This window comes from Kryptolebias marmoratus, linkage group LG22 (assembly GCF_001649575.2).
Source record: "Kryptolebias marmoratus isolate JLee-2015 linkage group LG22, ASM164957v2, whole genome shotgun sequence".
In the NCBI taxonomy this organism is placed as follows: domain Eukaryota; kingdom Metazoa; phylum Chordata; class Actinopteri; order Cyprinodontiformes; family Rivulidae; genus Kryptolebias; species Kryptolebias marmoratus.
Window position 1 is genome coordinate 1,846,246 of NC_051451.1, and position 19,957 is coordinate 1,866,202.

The 19,957-nt window shown below is 38.9% G+C and overlaps 1 protein-coding gene across 3 annotated transcripts in view; it reads left to right on the forward strand.

Moving 5' to 3' along the window:
• The first annotated feature begins 6,895 nt into the window (after nucleotides 1-6,895).
• LOC108249750 (1-phosphatidylinositol 4,5-bisphosphate phosphodiesterase beta-1) overlaps nucleotides 6,896-19,957 on the forward strand; it is a 55,630-nt gene continuing 42,568 nt past the window's right edge. For 2 of the 3 annotated variants that reach the window (XM_037973368.1, XM_017439326.3), the window contains exons 1-10: nucleotides 6,896-7,336; nucleotides 9,223-9,300; nucleotides 10,282-10,350; nucleotides 11,704-11,844; nucleotides 12,095-12,174; nucleotides 14,571-14,624; nucleotides 16,218-16,293; nucleotides 18,063-18,163; nucleotides 18,810-18,973; nucleotides 19,722-19,868. In XM_037973368.1, coding sequence (XP_037829296.1) covers nucleotides 7,238-7,336; nucleotides 9,223-9,300; nucleotides 10,282-10,350; nucleotides 11,704-11,844; nucleotides 12,095-12,174; nucleotides 14,571-14,624; nucleotides 16,218-16,293; nucleotides 18,063-18,163; nucleotides 18,810-18,973; nucleotides 19,722-19,868 — 1,009 coding nt within the window. In that variant the 5' untranslated portion in view covers nucleotides 6,896-7,237. Of the gene's footprint in view, nucleotides 7,337-9,222; nucleotides 9,301-10,278; nucleotides 10,351-11,703; nucleotides 11,845-12,094; nucleotides 12,175-14,570; nucleotides 14,625-16,217; nucleotides 16,294-18,062; nucleotides 18,164-18,809; nucleotides 18,974-19,721; nucleotides 19,869-19,957 lie in introns of all 3 variants that reach the window. The other variant, XM_037973367.1, reaches the window with a different exon arrangement.

A 19,957-nucleotide genomic window follows, 5' to 3' on the forward strand; every position in this document is an offset into this window, starting at 1 on the left:
AGTGTGTACAATTAACTCCCTGACCTGGGAGTTTCTTTTTATCAAATGCAGCAGCCATCAGTTTAAAATAATTAACACACAGTATGGCAAAGTAAGGAGCAACCACTTCTCTCTCTACAGCTACAGGTGATTTACTTTGGCAAATTGTCCCTTTTTCTTCCTATTATCACATTTTACTTTAGCAGCAGGGCATTTTCTGTCATTATCCAGTTGTTTATCTGATCCACATCTACAGCAGGGACATGAACATGGGGTGAAGGTCCACATGTTTGAGCTGTTCACACCCCTCTTTACCCTCAAAATCGAGCATTTGCAGCATCTACAGCCTGTACAGGTGGAGGCAGGACATTTTTACCTGCTGCTTCCACTTGGTTGGATGGTTAGGACTTTGTGAGGTCCTCCTCCTGTAGTAACACGTCTTTCACAGGACTGAGATAGGCATTAGAAATAAGCAGATCTCCTATTAGTTTATTTTCCATCAGTCCAGAACTACATGTTGCAGATAGCACTCTGAGTTTTGACTCGTTGGCTCATGGTTTCATCAGCACATTGCACACGTTGTCTGAATTTGTCTTTCAAGTGCAGCCATGACTTCGTCAAATGTTGTACCTTGTTCTAGTAGTGTGTAGAACAGACAATGTCCTTCTGGACCCAAGCAGTAAAATAAAACAGCATGTCATCGTTCATCTGGCCATGTGTTTCCCCAGCATTTATGATGAGAATGTTCTTGTCAAACAGCTGCGGTAGCTTGGTGGTTGGTGCCATGGTCTTTGTAGGTTTGAACCTAGGTTATGTCAGGAAGGTCCCCCAACATAAAACAACTGCTAAATCTATAGTGAGAGTTTGTTTGCTGTGGAGAGCCCTGCAGAAAAGAACAACAACATGTAGTTGTCTTTTTTGCCACAATGTAAATGGTACAGGAAGTTCATCAGTGGGATCCAGGAAGTGCTCATTCTTGCCGCCCGTTTTGTTACGGCAGCTGCTATGAAATAGGAAATGATGAATAAACTCACAAACATTTTTAATAGTAAGTGTGAAGACCCATTAGAGAATTATTGTTGTCTCATATCTCCTGTATCTTACTGTCCCTTTTCTACTTTCAGCCTTTTCTGCCCCATACTGTCAAAGTTGCACCCCCTAGTGACACGAAATAATACCAGAACATTCGCTGTGTAAACCTAAGAACGCAACACTTTGTTTACATGAGAAGTATATCCTCAAACTATTTTATTAAGCTGCAGTCAAAGAAATATTTTCTAGTTGTAACAGCCAACAGACAGCCTGAAGAAGACTGAAGTTTACTTGTCTTCATATGCTCCCAAGGTTTATAAACTTAGTCACATGCAGGAATTAGTGTAGTGTTATGAAGAAACAGATGTGTCCATCTGTGTAAATATGGTGATCAGATAACAATTTGACATTTTGATTGTGTCTGCAGACTCATGATCACTCAGATTTATTCTGTTACTGTTTCCTGAATGTCTCTGTTGTTTTCATGTGCCATAAAGATTCTGACAGTGCATCTGAATGAAGCTGCAGAAAATTAATCCACTGTTTGAACCCAAAAGTTAGGTTCTGTGGGCAGCTAGATGTTTTAGTCAAACCTTGTAAAAAACACTATCTCATGTGATATTATGGTAGCTCTCCTGATCTGTTAGCACTCAGATTATATGTTCTGAATGATGCTCAGCTACTACCACATCAAATTTTACCTCAGTGTTCAAAATGCACTGACAGCCAATTTTGTGTCAGTTAAGGTTGATTAGCTGTGGCAGCCATCTTGACTTGGGCTGACTCTCAAACGTAATCAATTGTAGGTGTACAGCTAATGGTAACGTATGTGAATTTCATTTAAATATGTCCAGTGGTTTATGAGATATTTTGCTAACAGAAAAACGGTGTTAACTGTAACAGTTAATACTAAGCTTTTAAGCAAAGATGTGGTGCTCAGAGCATGTGTTGTCAAAGACTCTCAGCTACTACCACATCTGTAAAACTGGCTGAGTCGGAGCATCTTTGTGTTTACTACACTCATTTTGGCTGTGGGGGCCATCTTGAAAGTTAAACAGATGTAGATACCAACCCCATGGTTACTTTTTGACTGTGAGATTTGATGTGGTAGTAGATGAGAGTCATTCCCAACACATACTCTGAGCGCCACATCCCACAATACTGAATGAGACTGAGCATCATGTTATCTTCGAGGATTGACTAAAATGACTACATTTCTCAACATTAGATGATCTTAGTCTAAAACTCGGGCATTAAAGGTGGCGGGCGATATGCATTCCTTCAATGCTGCACCTAATCCTCCTGGTTAAATCTGCATTTTGCCCAAACTGACATGTTAAATTTGGAGTTTAGGTAATAAATGAGTTTTTGGTTTCAGCTCTGAGTGTCATGGCAACACGAGCCTGTGTGTGTGTGTTTTTGTGCAATAAAGTGTGAGTGTGTGGGAGGCAGCTGCCTGGTAAAGTAGGTTTTATCACTTGATCATACAGTTTCTGGGTGTTATGTACTGTGGAAGGTTTGAGGTCACTCACTTACAGTTTGATCTTCAGCAGCAAACAGGTGAAATCTGGAGTTTTATGCCTTGTGTATAAAGACACACAGGTGTGAGGCTGGATGAGGGTGTTTTACATCCATGACCCTTTTGTGCTGCTAATATTCAACAGTGAAAGTTTACTTTCACGTGCACAGGAAGGAAACATGCTTCCATATGCAGCAAAGTTATTTCTTTGTTTTCCACAATGAATGCCAAACACTATAAAATCAACAAAGCTTTAAACTTACATAATATATAAAGAATTAATACATAAAAAAGTAATGTACTCTGTCAATAAACTCTGCAGAAATGTAACTATGGAGATCAAAAGAAAGCTGCAGCAAATGTTTATTAACAGAAGTGACTTCAACAGTTAATCAGTTGTAGATTTACATCCAAAAACAACTTTCTCAAAGTTTCCTTACAGTCCAGCAGGTGGTCTGAGATATGTCAAACAAGCAGAGCTTAATAGTAAATGGCAAAGTTTTAAACAAAGCTTTTTGGCAATCTCAGTGATCAGTCTCAGCTACAAACACACATTTTAGCTCAATATTTGTAATATTTATTAAGTTATAGGACTGTCAGGCTGCGGCCGCTTCTTAAACAAAGCAAAGCTCACTCCAAAAGTTGCTCAACTGTAGATGTATAAATATGTTTTACTTTCTGAAAGTTTCATCAAAATTTGTCCAGAGATTTATGAGATATTTTGCTAACAGACAGACACACATATAAACAGACAAAAGCAGAAACATACTGTCTGTCTTTGTGTTTAAGCGGTGGGTGACAAATATAAACATGATTATTGTTTTACCTGTCAGATGTACTTTAACAAAGTGAATTTGTTGTTATTGTAATTTTAGCGGTAAAACTTCAAATTCTAAATTCAACAAGAAGATTAGCATTTCCTGTGAACGCAGAGCGCTGAATGACTTCACTGACGTTTGCAGACGAGGCTGAAACTGAGGTGGTAAAACCAAAATGAGCAGAACACTAGCTAAAGGCTAAAAGGAGCAAATGTAGACTAAAAGCCAAAGTAGTAAAAAGCTGGTTGAAAGCTAAAAGAGGCCGAACATTAGCTGAAAGCTAAAAGAGGCCGAACAGAAGAACAGAATTTAAAAGGAGCAGTTTTCTTGCCTAAAGCCGATAGTATCAAATGGAAGCTAAAAACTCAAATAAGCAGAGCACACAGCCAAAGGCCAAATGATGCTAAAGGCTAGCTAGAAGCTTGCAAAAGCAGAATGGTTGGTCGAAGCTAAAAGTAGCTGAATGCTAGCTAAGAGTAGCAAACATCACTATTAATGAAGATGGCCAAATCGTCTCTATCTTTACTCCAATCTGAAGTCATTTCTTCTGTCTGTTTTGGAGTCTCACCTCCTGAACCTTTTCCTGCAGCTGCAGAAAGTGAGTCTGAATCCAAACACAAGCAGCAGCTCGCAGACAAGGTGGTGTCCTTAAATGTCCTCATTCTGCTCACACGCTCACTCATCACTCCACCGGAACCACTTGTTTGTCTGTTTTTTATTGAGTTTACATCCTTTCAGGACTCGTGTATTTAAAACAGAGTGTCTCGCCCACTCTGCTCTCTGTCCTCTGCTATAATTAGTTGTGTTTGTAAACATGAAAATCTGATTCATCTGTTCGCAGCTCCTCACTGTACCTTCACTCTCAGTACTTAACTCGTAATTCTTTACAATACAATTAAAGGCCTGGCATTGCTTGAAAGATTGCATGTCTCCCACTGCCTTTCATGGCAGAGTTATTAGCTAATGGAGTTGTAAATGTTTTGGTCAGACCTTGTAAATCACCTAATGCCCCGTCTCGTATAATATCGTGAGATCTAGTAAGATGTGTTAACACTCAGATGACTCTCAGTTACTGCCTCTCAGTTACTGGCTAATTTTAATTAGTTGTAGTGGCCATCTTGAATTAGGTTGACTCCAGATGTTAATGGGTTGTAGATGATAACTGAGTTTTATTATATCTGTCCATTGGTTCATCTAGAAGATAATTTTACTAATGAACAGAGTTGACAGCAACAGTTAATGCCAAAGTTTTAAGTAAAAATATCACACAATGTGTTTCCTAAGGTCAGTTGGCAGAGGTAGGCATCTTGAATGGTGTTAGCTCCAGTTGTAAAGGTGAATCCAAAATTAGCTTTTTGAAAATGTCATTAGAATCCAAACAGACAGAGTTAATGGCAAAGTTTAACAGTCCAGTTCCTGTGAACTGGCCACAAAGACCTCTGATTGTTTAGGAATCATTATTGGAGTGGTCACGCTCCACACAGATGTGAGATTTCAGGCGCGGTGAGGTGGAGCTCTCCACATTAAATGTGTCACAGACGTGGTTTTAAATGAATGAAAACCTCTCTGAGGTTAACCCAGTTCTTTAACTTTCTGTGAAGTTGCTGTGAGTCTCCACTGATCTTCTCCTTGTTAATGAATCTGTTTACTGTTGTTGAGGCAGCTGCACAGCCTGGAAGTCCTCACTGCATCACATCCTTCAGATGATGCTCAGTTACTGCCTCACTTTGGTGCCTCAAAGGTTGGCTTTATAATTATATTTTGTAGCATTATTACTTATAAACAAACAAAAAATCCAACTACAAAATACTGTATTTTCTGCTAAATTGCAGTAGGAATGCTGAGTGCTGAATGACTGCTAAAAACATTAGCAAACTGCTAAAATTAGCTACAGAGTTGATACAAAGTAAAATTAGAAAAACAAGAGGTTAAAAGCTAAAAATAGATAAAATGAAAAATTCCCTTTCATAGCACACATCTCCTGAATGAGCTGAGCGTTATGATACCTGAATGGCTAAAATAGATGAAGTAGTTAGGTGCTGAAGAACCTCTAAACAGGAGAACATTAGTGTGACTGCAGACACAGCCATGTTGTAAGGCAACAGGAGGAAGACTAACAGGGATGAATACTTTCCCAACCTGCTATAGTCGGGTTGTTTATTTATTTATGGTACTTAAAACCACTGGGCTGACTCATGGCAGCTCCTACCTCCTAATGTTCAACAGGACAACAGGAATCAAATTCTTGCATGGTGGTTTGAAAACATGACTGAGAGCATTTCAGGAGAGGAGACGGGTATTGGACCAGATTAATGCCTGTGGGAATAAAAGCACATATGGCTGTGAGCTCTACAGATCTGAGCAGAACTGCTGTTAGTGGAGCCTGGTTCTTTGTCCTTCTCTTTTTATCTCCCGCCGCCAAAGGTGAAGAGGGGAGGCTACTGCCCATGTGTGTGTGTGTGTGTGTGTGTGGACTTGTATTTGATACATTGTGGGGACAATTTCCTAACATATACTACCTTGTGAGGACCAACATAAGAAATTATGTTTTTGGGTTAGGGGTTAGGTTTAGGACTAAGGTTTGGTTTAGGGTTAGCTATGTACTGGTAATAGTTAGGGTTAGAGTAAGGGTCAGGGTTAGGCTGTAGTTAGGGTGTAGAAATGAATGGAAGGCAATGGAAAGTCCCTGCAAAGATAGAGAGACATAACGTGTGTGTATGTGTGTGTGTGTGTGTGTAGGTGTGTGTGTGTGTGTGTGTGTGTGTGTGTGTTTGCTTGTCTGCACCTTTAGCAAAATATCTCACAAATCATTGAAAACATGAAAAAAAAAAAAAGGAATCACTGGGTTGACAGCATCAACCTGATTCAAGATGGCCACCGCAGCAAAGCGATATTAGCATCCCCAAAAATGACCGTCACTCTGTCAGTTTTACAGATATTGTGCTAACACTAAATTAGTGTGGTAGAAGCTCAGAGTCTCCTGATATCTAGCCTAAAACTGTAGCCTTAACTTTCAGAGTCAACCCTGTTTGTTTGTTAGCAAAATATCTCCTGAACCACTAGACAGATTTTACTGAAAGTCTTAGAAAGTAATTATGGGATGCACGTTTACAACTGAGTAACTTTAGAGTCAGTCCAACTCAAGATGGCTGCCACAGCTAATCCACATCAGCCAACACAAAGGTGGCTGTAACACAGTCAATATTTTGGATATTAAGCTCAAATTTGACATCTTCGTAGTTGAGAGTCGTTCCCAGCACAAACTCTGAGTGCTGCATGCTGCCATATCATGCTGTTTCCAAGGTTTGACCAAAACAGGCATTTTTCTTCATGAGACGGTGTTCCTCTACAACTCTGGCATGAAAGGCAGCGGGCAATCTGCGTTCCTTCACGGCAGGCTAGGCCTTTAATTTTATTCTTTCTTTCCTCTCTTCCTGTTGCTCTTGCTCTTTTTCTTTTATCCCTCCCCCATCTGTGGGAAGCTGCCATTGTGCGCATGTCACAGATGAGTCAATTTGTGGAGGCAGCGCATGCATGCGCACACACACAAACTCACTCGCACGCATGCATCCTGTCTCCCACGAAGGCATCTGTTTCAGTCTGTCTCTCTGCGAGATGCAGCACCAACAGAGGAGAGGAGGAGAGACGAGCAGAGGGAGGCAGAGATAAGAGGAGAGAGGTGTGAGGAAGGAGGCACAGGAGAAGAAGAAAGCCGAAGAGGAGGAGAGTGCAGAAGAAGAACTGAAAGTGAGCAGACAGACAGACTAAGAAGAAGAGGGGATGCTGCTGACTTCTGAGGAGTTTGAGTTCAGAGATGACTGAGCTCCAGCATCCTGGTATTAGACTCTGAGCATCTCCAGTGTGTGTGTGTGTGTGTGTGTGTGAAGCTATGGCGAGTGCTCAGCCGGGGGTCCATGCCTTGAAACTCCAGCCTCCCTCGGTCTCACACACCCTGAGGAATGGAAGCAACTTCATTAAATGGGATGAGGTGAGGTGTCATTCTGTTAGAGAGCTAAAATGCTTCTTCTTTTTTTTTTTTTCTTGCTTTGTTTTAATTTTAAAAAAATCAACTTGTGATAAATTTCACTGGATTCAATCCGGCTGAACTAATTTGTGTGTGAGAAAATGAGAAGGAAGAAGAAAACACGAGTCGTCAGGCTTGTTTACTGATGATCTGGCAGAGATTACCTGTGGATCAAATGCCAGAGAAACTGTGTGTGTTGCTGTTTTGCCACCTGTTGGTGCAGAATCCACTGGCATCTCTGCTGTGTGTGTTCATGCAGATAGGTGTAAAACACACACACACATGCACAGCTATTTGACTGGCCTTCGATGCTCAATCAGACACATAATTGTAGATGTTTGCAGAGTGTGTGTTGGTATGCTGAAGTAAATAGCCTTGACAATGAAAAATTTGCAGTCCGGTCGCTATGGTAACTGGCATGGTTACCACCACCTAAACACATCTGATGTGTATGACCAAAAAAGAAAACAAGAATGTGTGTGCGTGTAAATCAGTATGCTCGAACCCTTTAATATCACCGTTTGAAGATTTACACAGAATCTACTCGACGGGACATAAAATACTGAGCTTTAAAAAAGAAAAACTACAAGAAGTTTGTTTCTACAGCAACGGGTGACAACCAGGTCTCAGGTTACCCATTTTCTGAGCTTTGTCTCGTTTTATACACCTGGAGCCAGACGGCTTGAAAAGTAAAACTACACAAGCTTTTCAAACATGCAACAGAATTTACAGCCTTAAACAGACTGAAGTCAAATATTTTCATATGTATATTTTATATCAACTGTGCACTTTTTTAATCTTCTACAGTCTGGGAACAATAATCAAACTACATTAACCCTCTCAAGGCAGGTGTTGCAACAACATATCTGATTTTTCCTGTTACTAAAACTTAATTTGAGCCTGAGAGGGTTAAAGTGAGAAGTCCTCAGAGAGGGCAAGCCTCCTCCAAGGCCAAACGGTCATTAAAAAGGTTAGGACCCAGATTGTGATCCGGTTCACCACCAAAACTGAGATCGCTTGTTTGTTGTGACAACCCCAAAATTTCCTGAAAAATTCATCAAAACCTGTTCTTTAGTTTTTAACTGTTTGTTCCTGCAAACAGACAGAGATATGGATGAACAAACCAACCAACACTAAGGAAAATATGACCTCCTTGGCTATAAAAACCATCTCATTGGTTGCTTTAAGCAGCAACATACAGAGAACTGACGATCCACGCTCTCACTCACACCTACAGACAATTTAGAGCTACCAGTTAACCTAACATGCAGGTTTTTAGTCTGTACCCAGAGTCAAACCTGCACCTGCACAGGGAGAACATGCAAACTCCACCCAGAATGGCCTCAGGTGGAAGGTGAACCTGCAACCTTCTGGTTGTGAGTCAGCAGCACTAAACACTGCACCACTGTGAGGCCCGAGAGTAGAATACCATGACCCAAAAATGAGCAAAAACCAAATGTTTCCTCAACTGAAGTGAGAAATGAAGTTTATTCCTAAAACTAGAAGCACTCAGAGAGCGCAAACCTCCGCCAAGGCCATAGCGTTATTAAAAAATGGTGCCATCTAGATTGCAATCTTGATAACCATCAAATTTATTCAATTGTTTGTTGTGACAACCCCAACATTGCCTTAAAATTTCATGAAAATCTGTTCATTAGTTTTTAAGTAATCGATGGAGGGATGGATGGACAAACCAACCAACACTGTCGAAAACATAACCTTGACAGACAAGTAAACAGCGATGTTAGGATATTAAAACAAAAACCAAATGATGCTGGAGGACGGTTGATGGTTTGCTGCACTTGTACAGATTGTCTAATGTTTTTCATTGGTTCCATTTATCTTTGCAGGATTTATCCACTGTTACTCCAGTGACTCTACACGTAGATCCTCATGGATTTTACCTCTACTGGACCGACCAGAACAAGGTTAAAGACACACAACAACAAAATGACAAGATGGTCTCAGGCTAATGTGATCAACAAGCAACAAACCTTACTGATCACAAACTTCACTTATTAATGTTTAGGTTGTAGAAATACGCAAAATAGAAACCATTTTCTAGAAACTAGAGAATTAAAGATGAGCAAACGAAATAACGCTGAGTGCTGAATGACTTTGCTGAAGAAGCTGAAATTGAGCCATTAAAGCTAAAAGTAGTACAACACTAGCTAAAAGCTAAAAGCAGCAGTTGATAAACAATAAAAGAAGAGAAACACTAGCTAAATCTAAGCTTTGCAAAAAACTAACTAAAAGCTAAAAGTAGCTAAAAAAGCAAATGGCTTGCTAAAAGCAACAAAATCCTAGCTAAATATTAAAAGTAATAAGAGGTAAGCTAAGAGAAGGAAAATGATAGCTAAAAGTAGCAATATGCTATGTAGATGCTGAGATAGAAAAAAGCTAGGTAGAATGAACAAAAGCCTAGCTTGAAGCTAAAAGTTACAAAAGGCTAACTAAATGCTTAAAGTAGAAAAACAGTAGCTAAAAGCAAAAAGTATCAACCATTTGATACTTTTTGCTTTTAGCTGCACTCTACTTGTAGCTTCTAGCTAGCCCTTCTCTACTTTTAGCTTTCATTAACCTTTAGCTTTTAGTTAGCTTTTCACTTCTTTAGCTTTAGCTAGTCTCATGCTGCTTTTAACAAGCCCTTTTGCTCTTTTACTTTCTTGCCTCTTTTTTGTTAACCTTTTACTGCTTTTAACTCCTAGCTAACATTTTGTTATTTTTAGCTTTTAGCTAGCCTTTCGCTACTTTTAGTTTTTCGCTGGTATTTTGCTACTTTTAGCTAGCTAGGTTTTAGTTTAATTCATGTAGTTGACTTTTTGTTTTGTTCGTAGAAATCCATATTTTTTCTCCAGGTGAGTTGAACACAAGGATAAAAACTGAATCTGTGTCTTTCCCTCCAGCAGGACACAGAACTGTTGGACCTAACCTTCGTGAAGGATGTCAGAACGGGGAGAAGCACCAAAACAGCAAAGGTACTGACTTCACTCACCTCATAATGACCCTTGACCTTTGGAGAGGCCTCAGGTTTATACATGGCCTGGTAGTGACCTCTTAGTGGTTTCTGCTTAAATGAAGTGGAAAAATTATGTTCTCATTTCTTCTTGTATCTTGGATTCTAGTTTGTTAAATTCAGCTTCAAATTTTCTTAACCTGACATGTCAGCTGGTCTCTTACATTATTTGTTATATATGTATAATTTTTATCTATGTGTGTTTGATTGTTTGTTAGCAAAATATCTCATGAATCAGTGGCTGGATTTTAATAAAATTTTGTGAACGTAATCATTGGATGTACATCTACAAATAAATTAATTTTTATAATAAACTCAATGCCACAATTAACCAGCCAACTTAAGAAAAAAAAAAAAGGAAAAATGGTCATATCTTAGCAAGTCATACACATATTGTGCTAAAATATGATGAAGTAGCAGCTTAGGGTTATACACAACAAATATGTAATAAGTGCTAACAGATTGCTTTAAACTTTGTCTATAATTATTTGAGTCAACAATGTCTGTTAGCAAAATATTTTATGAACCACTCAACTGGTTTTAATGAAACTTTCAGAAAGTAATTATTGGATGTACATCTGCAACTGATGGAGTCGATCCAATTCAAAATGGACACCACAGCCAACTGATCCCAAACAGAAACATCTCCATCATGTCTCAAATTAAAGAAAGATGATCTTAGTTTGGCATGAAAGGTGAGGGGCGAAATGCAGAAATGATAGGCCTTTAAATGCTTTTGTTATTGGCTATTTTTAAAAGCATTTTTAAGCGATATTTTTTAAAAATATTTCTGTCTGTTTTTAAGAGGTTTGCTGGAAGTTCACAAACATTTCTGAGAATTTGGTCGACTAATATTTCTGATAAACCAGTGATTTATTTAAGACAATGATTTTCTATTAACAACTAATAGCATCTTTCAGGGTTCCTTTAGATGTCAAATTTAAACAGATTATTATTAGTATAATTTTCTTAAAAAATCATGATAATTCCTATCAAAACTTTTCTCATCTTTACTGAGACATTTATGCTTTACATTTCAACTGGGGAACAAGATCTGTTACAAAAAAATATACATGAAAGTTAAAAGAATTTCTAATTGAAGTAGCTCAAAGCAACAAAACAGAAGTTTAAATCAGCAGAACAGTAACTAAAACAAGCAAAACAGAAGTTAAAATTGCTAACATTAGGAAAAGAGTTGCTATAATAAACCAAAGAGTAGCTAAAGTTTTAACATAAAGACATGTTTTACCCTAACCTCGTTTGTCTTATGTTGGGCTGCCTCTAACTTGAATGTTCATTTTGTGGCATCCAACAGGAAGCTAAGCTGCGGGAGCTGCTCGATGTCGGGAACCTTGTTGGACGGCTGGAGAACCGCATGGTTACCGTGGTTACGGCCTCGGACGTTGTAAACGTAACCCCACTGAACTTCATTGCTTCACAGGAGGACGAAGCCAAGGTGATAAGCTCATTACTGCCCCAAGTGGCAAAGACAGATGATGATGCTGATGATGATGATGATGATGATGACGATGATGATGATGATGGTGATGATGATGATGATGACGATGATGATGATGATGATGATGATGATGACGATGATGATGATGATGGTGATGATGATGATGATGACGATGATGATGATGATGATGATGATGATGACGATGATGATGATGATGATGATGACGATGAAGTGTGTGTTGTTGCAGTTGTGGTGTGAGAACCTGTTTTCTCTGTCTTCCAACCTGTTGAGCTACAATCTCAACAGAGACCACAGTCTGCTGAAAGCGTGAGTCCTCACACACACACACACACACACACATATTCTCTTTATAAGTCCATGCTGACAAGCCTTCAGGGTGGTTGTGAAGAAGGCAGGAGGAGATGTGATGGAGCCCACATGGATGTGTAAACCTGGTTGGTGTCAGCTGTTCTGAGGGTTTAACTCCGTCCTGCCATGAAACATGTCAGCCCTGATGGGAGGGGACGCTTTCAAGATGGCAACTGTCACTGAACAGTTTCAAGAAAACAAATAAAAATGAAACTTACATTTCTTGAAGGCAGGGCGATTCTAGGATCTGACCTTTAGGGGTCATCGTAAAATAATTTTCAAAAATAAAACTAGTCATTCTTGAAAAGGGTATAAGTATAATTTGAATAGAAAGCTTTCTTTTATTTCAACTAAACATTTAGACGATTGCTCCTCTTGCTCCCTCTCTTTGTCTTGTTTTTCTTTGCTCTCCTCTTGTGATTTTTGACCTCCACCTCTCTCCATCTTCTTCTCCATCTGTGCACACAACACTTTGCAGTGAACTATTACAGCGTGATCTTCAAATAATAAAACAATCAAAGTTGTAGGTAAATACAGCAAACGTAAGAGGTTGGTAAGAATCCACAATATGTCAACACTTTGTAATGGCAAGGCTAATTTAATGTCACTGTCGTCAGCAGGTCCGTAGTGTAGTGCAGTTTAAAGCAGTTCTTTCCCCAGGGTGGGATGATGAACTTACAACTTCAGTGAATTTCTTTAAAAAAAGAGTTGATGTACAAGTTTGAATTTATTGACAGCTTTCTGCTCAAATATAGCCCAGCAGCCCACTCATATTTAGATTAAACTTCCCTTAGCTTCCCTCAATGCAAGCTTTTTTGTAGCCATAAACAAGTTAAAGTTACGCAATAAATTCAAACCTGTGCACCCAGATTTTGGTTTTAAAACTCGTTCCAGTTGTGCCGTATGTTGTAGAATAAATTGTAAAAAATCATTAAAAGAAGTAAATTAATGTAACATTCATGGTGAGTGGATGGAAACCTTTGACTACATCTGTTTGCTTTAAAATCCATCCATCGGTTTACTCACTTTCTGAAGTCTTAATCCTCTTCTGGTGATGATCAGTCAACAGGCGAGATGTGGAATAAACCCTGGAAAGAGGGCTACGCAGAGACAGACAACCCACCACGCACAAACTCACACCTCAGACCAGATTAAAATATAAGTTTACAGACTGTGGGTTGAAACCTGAGAACCTGGGAAAAAACCTACATCCAAGAAGAGCGCATGCAAACTAATAAATGACTACAAATGTATTCTGATCAGTGATGCTGTCTTGACTGTAGGTAGTACATACAGTTTGTATAGTACGGCACAAAGGAATCCCAACGCAGACAATAAAAACAACAGGATAATTAAAGTTATCATGTAGATATTTACAGTGGCTGACAGACTCACATCCTGTCTTCTGTCACCCACAGTTTGGATGACTAAGGTAAGCAGATGTTTGGACCTTCAGTCAACATCATGAAGGGGAAGAAAGTCAGAGAGTTTGGATTTTATTACACATCTGGATTTTCTGGGGTCTAAATATTGACCCGATTAGAAGCAAGATAATATTTTATACTAAAAAATATCTAAAGTTCAGGATGGGTTACAGACACATTATCATAGAGAACTTTATAGTTTATTATTTAAATAGTTCATACTTATGTCTCTACAGAATCACTAGTGAGAGGGACAACTAATAAAAATAGAAATATGAACTGTTGGGTTAATATGGGATTGTTTTCAGCTCTTGGCTTTTTAAATGATTTAGATTTGATTTGTAATTTAAATTATTTTCTCTCTTTGATCTCCAAAATGGTAAAATCATCTTGTTTCCTAAATAAAGTCAAATGTTTTCTACAGTAGTTGTGAACAACATGGCCTACTCTATTTCCAATGAAGTTGGGACGTTGTGTGAAACAAAAATAAAATATATATTTAATTGGATAAACTATAAAGACAAGACATTTAATTTTTCACACTGATAATCTTTATTGGTGTTTTTTTCAAATATTCACTCATTTTGAATTTGATACCTGCAAAACATTCCAAAAAAGCTGGGCCAGAGGCAACAACAGCCTGGGAAAGCTCAAACCACCTGTTTGGATGATTCCACAGGTGAGCAGGTTGTTTGGAACAGGTGAGGATAAAGGGAGCATCCCTGATAGGCTCAGTTGGTCACAAGCAAGGATCAGGCGAGATTCACCACTTTGTGAACAACTGCCTCAGTAAATATTCCAACAGTTTAAGATCAACGTTTCCCAACATATAATTGGAAGGAAAATAGGGATTTATTTATTTATTGGAATTTTTTATTGTAAAACCTGTTTTCCAGGTGGCCTTTTGAAGTTTGGTTGTTTGTGCTTCAGGTACGTCAGGTTAACTCTTCAGCCCAACGCAGAAGGAAGGATTCCTGTCAAAAAGTGAGTTCCTGCTAATAATTACCCTCCTTATTTTCAACCAGTGCTTCCATCTTTGAGGCACATGTTACAGCAGCTGCTTGCTAAAGGGAAGAAATAGCCTGAAGAAATCTGCAGAGACTCTCACAAACTTAAACTTTGCTCTTTCTCGTCCCTTGCTAAGTTAATTTCACGTGCACTTGGGAAAGCAAAAACAGGGACATGATTCATGAAGGTGCCTAATTCAGCTCTGACCTGGTAATCAACCAGAGCAGGAGGTGGATTATACATTTATGAAGGAAAGCAAACTGAGAGCAGAATTAAGGTCAGCTGATATTAGAGGAAGTTTTAGGAAGGAAGTTTATAAGAGAAGCTTTAAGAGAAACATACACAGAAACATTTGTCAGACCAGGAGACTTTATTAAAACAGAATAGATTTCAACTGAATTCAGTCCAGTTTCTTTATTTAGCACCGATTCAGAAGAAAAGTCATCTCAGTTTCAATTATATATCAAAATATAGACAGTTCAATCCAATTATAATACAATACATTCACATACGTACAATGAGAAATGACCGTTTGTAAAAAGTTATCTAAGGAAACCAGCAGATTGGGTTGACCTCCATCCTGAGCAGGACATTAGTGACAGACTCAACAACAACAAAAGGCTTCAACAAGAAGAAACCTCCAGCAAAATCTCAGTTTTTATAGAAAGACAAACAAAGCAGGTGAAGACAGCAGCAGAGTGAGGAAATGTGGTCAGTTTGTCCTCCAGCAGTCTGAGCCTACAGCAGCAGAACTAAGGGATAACTCAGGAAACCCAACCCTAACTATAGGATTGATCAAAAAGGAAAGTCTTAAGTCCAGTCCTGAAAGAAGACAGGGTGTCAGCCTCACAGACAGAAACTGGAAGTTGGAGCCTGAGAACTGAAAGCTCTGCCTCCTGTTCTACTTTTAGAAACTCCAGGAACCACAAGTAAACCTGCAGTCTGAGAGCAAAGTTCTCTGTTAGGAAAATATGGACCAATAAGATCTTTAATCTAAGATGGAGCTTGGTTGATGAGAGCTTTGTGTGTTAGATGTAAGATTTTAAAATCTATTCTGAATTTGACAGGAAGCCAACGGAGAGAAGCTAAAACTGGAGAAATCTGATCTCTCATCAGAACTCTAACAGCAGCATTTTGGATCAACTGGAGACTTTTTAAGGAGGTTTTTAAACACCCAGATAATAAAGAATTACAACAGTCCAGTCTAGATGTGATGAATGCATGGAGCAGTTTTTCTGCATCATTTTGGAACAAGATGTTTTAAATTTTACTGATACTGTTCAGGTGGAAGAAAGTGGTCCTGGTAACATTTTTAATGTGGGGGTTAAAAACATGTCCTGATGAAAAACATTACCACGGTTCTTTAAATTAGAACTGGAGGCCAGATTAATGTCATCCAGAGGAAGTGAAAGGCGGCAAAGTTTGTTCCTAAGATGCTCAGGTCCTAAAACCACAACCCTTAAGATTTCATTTTAGTTTTGTTTAGAATAAGTAAAATTTTCGGAAGCATAAATGTTGGTTTGAATGGTTTAGTGGAGTGTATTAACTAAAGATGTCTGTCTGTTCCAGCTTTGTTCGACTGTTTTCAACAGACAGAAAGAGAGTGGAGAATGCCCTGGAGAGCTGCAAGCTGCCTTACGGACGGGTAAACACAAGCTTGGATTATTAGAAATGGCTGTCAACACTAGCTACCAATACTAGTTTATTTAGTGCTGGTTCAGGAGAAACAGCTGGTCTAAAGTTGATAGGCTTTGCACTTTTAACAAATTCTTGCTTTACTTATCGGTGTAGAAGGTCACTGTTAGTCTGTAACACCTAGTCAAGCTGTGTGTCTGTGTCAGTGTTCAACAGGTTCAGGTTTGTTTCTTGTTTCATCAAACTGCAGTTTGAACCCATTTCCTGTCAGCAGCTCAGGGTCAGACCATGTTTCAGGTTTTATCAGTTTCGGATCAATCCACTTCTCTGCCTGGGGCCGAGTCGCGTGCAGCAGGAGGTCAATGCTTTTGATTCATTTTGAAGCTTTTCTGCAGCAACAGGGATCATTTTAGTGATTCTTCTTGTACACTGCTCAGTGCAGGGACATCATCCCATGTCTTCTCGGAACAATCGCAGGATGGTCTCTAGGTCCTTGCCTGAGTCACAGAGGCTCACAGTCCTCTCATGTTCCAAAAGTTTGTGCAACAAATTTTCTCTCAAAATAGTCTCTGAGTTGTTGTAGGTGTCTCAAACTTGTCTCTATGGCACAAAAGCTATATTTTGATACATCTGACAGAAAACATGCCCAGGTCCAACCACGCTAATAATAAATAATTATTTAAAAAAAGGTCCATTTCTGCCCATCTTCATTCTAAAGTGTTTACCAGTGGAATAAATCAGAAACATGGTTGGTACACAGCAGGCTGAGGCAGGGATCAACTAATCAAGGGACTTTCTGTCCTGTTGACAGGAGAGCATATACTCTTCTGAATGAGCAGTGAGTCCCTCCTCCGTCCCACAGGTGGTGTCCCCGTCCTCACACAGTCAGAGCAGAGCAGCAGGAGACGTTCGTCCCTCCAAGTCTAGACTGGCTGATCCCACCGTTGCTTAGAGCCAGGATGTCAATGTTTTGGGTTTTTTGGTCCAAAAGTAATTACTGCACTAAAATACTTTGAGTGTCTTAAATCAGATTAAATTGAACAAGTTAAACTTTGAGGCAAAAGGGGGGTTGAAAAGTTAAATGTAACGTGAGTGCGAAGTCACAATAAATGCTATGGAGTGTAAACTTATTTTCTAGTTTTGAAGCCAAACCTAGAAAATATTTCCCTTTCAAAACTACGGCACGGTTCACTATGCTTACAGAATTTTATTAAATAAGAGACGATACAGTGTTAAACATGCACCGGTGTTTTTAAAACAAGTTGATAGCATCAAATTCTGAATGAGATTATATTTTCAGATAAACCTGCTTTGTCTTTGTCCCACTTTTAGTTGAAAATAAATATATATTTTTGTTGCCTTTATAATTTAGTTTGCACAGCAATGCAACATTTCTGGAAACAGGGATTGAGTGTATCTTGTTAGAATATGCCATGAATAAGTTTTTCATTTAGTTTGGAAATCTTCTGTAACACACACTCGTCTTTTTTCTGTTTTCTTTATGCTGGTGAAGCCTTTCATTCGTGCTTTTGTCAAGCATGACAGAAGGAGGTGAAATGAGTTCAAATGTGTGAGTCATTAAGGTTTTCAAGCAGCCAGTAAATAGCAGTGGTGCAGGACCATGATTATCTGCACACAAATCACTCACGCCTGGCAAAATTGCATTTCTAAAGATTTCAGCTTTTTTTTTCTGGCAAGTTGGATGCATGGGGAGCCATTCGACAAAAGCTTCTTCTACACACAATTATAAGTCTTTATGTCCATTTCCTGTTTTTGTAGGGCGACAGTATTAAACTGGAGGACTTCACTCAGGACGTTTACCGGAACTTCTTGGACAGTCTGTGTCCTCGTCCTGAGCTCAACAACATCTTCAAAATACAGTAAGAAGAAAGAATCTGCAGAAATACAGCTGCCTCATTTAAACATCTGTAAGGTTGAAGACGCTAAGAAAGGAGCTGTTTACAGGGCTCCAATAACTCGATTCATCTGCTGTTTGATTTATCAGCAGAATAAGTTATAGAAACAGGCTCTCTGGTGCAATATTCTTTTTTCTTTTGTTTTATATAGAGTCAGTTTGAGAGTAATAATAATAAAACATTAAGTTCCTCAGTTGATTTGTTAATAAAATGCTGACATTGGCAACATTAGTAGTTTCTAGAAAAGAGGATAAAATTTCTACCTGCAGCATTTTGTCAAAAATAGTTAGGCTGTTTAATTTTATTATTATATGTAAAAGACAATGACTGACAACTGTCTTATTGAAATAGCCTGTATTTATAAATATTTTAATTAAAAACAACAAATGGTATTCATCACAGCACTATTATAAATTCAGGCTATTTGTTTAAAAACATTATGCTTTAGTGTTCAAAAAGAAAGGTCAGTTTATTAACTTTTAAAATAAGTCTCTTTTTAGATATTATAAACAAGAACCTGGGCAGGTTTTAGCCTTTCTGCATTTTGGTACTTGAGTTGTTTATAAGTTAAAATCATTTACTTCTGCCCTGACTCTTATGTGTTCTGCAGAGGAGGTGACGGCGGGACAATATCAGTGGATCAGATGACAGAATTCATCAACAACAAGCAGAGAGACCCAAGGCTCAATGAAATCCTCTACCCTCCTCTTCGTCCTACACAGACACACTCTCTGATGGAGAGGTACCAACAAGACCAAGCACAACTAAAGCAAGGTGCTCACAAACACAACCATTGCTGTTTCAGTGAAGTTAAAGGTGTTTGGTTGCAGTTGGCAGTTTGTGCCACTAGGTGTCGCTACATTCTGCACATTGAAAAGTGTTCATGTACATTTTTAGAAGATATTTTTGCTCAAAAATAGGGAAAGTTGTAAGCAGTACATAATACAGCCTGGTCCCTGCAGGGACCGGGCTGTACCAGCCACCGGGCCTTTTCTCAGTACATAACAAGTATGTACTCGGTAAGTGCCCCGTAAGTACCATGTGCATGCCTTATAAGTAACAGGTATGTACCCCATAGGTACAGGGGAATAAGTCTTACAGCTGCTATGTATCTGGTACTTTAAGGTACCCTTAGTTTACTTAGTTTGATAAGGTTCATACTGTGTATGTACCTTGTTGGTAGTATCAGATATATGTTTGATACATACCTGGTATTTACAGGACACATAATGTGTACATACCTGGTACATATCAAGTAAATGTCTGGTACATGCCTGGTATGTACCTGGTACTTATATGGTATTTACTCAACACATACTGGTTAAGTACTTCATAATACAGCCCTGTCTGTATTGGTACTGGGTACATACTGGGCAGTATTATTTACTGTTACTCTTAATGTTTGACAAAAATATCAAAATTGGAAGGATTAAAAGTGGTTTGTGTTAACTTTTGTTGCAGTGAAATATGATGTGTCTCACCTGTGTTGTATGATACGGTGTTTGTGTATGCATGTTGTCAGGTGTCATATCTCTGCAGGCTTTTTCCAGTTATCTGTCCAGTGATGAGAACGGAGTCATCCCACCGGAGAAACTGGACCAGTCTGAAGACATGAGCTTCCCTCTGTCCCACTATTTCATCAATTCATCACACAATACATACCTCACAGGTACGTAGATCCATCCGTCTGTCCATCCATCCATCCATCCATCCATCCATCCATCCATCCATCCATCCATCCATCCATCCATCCATCCA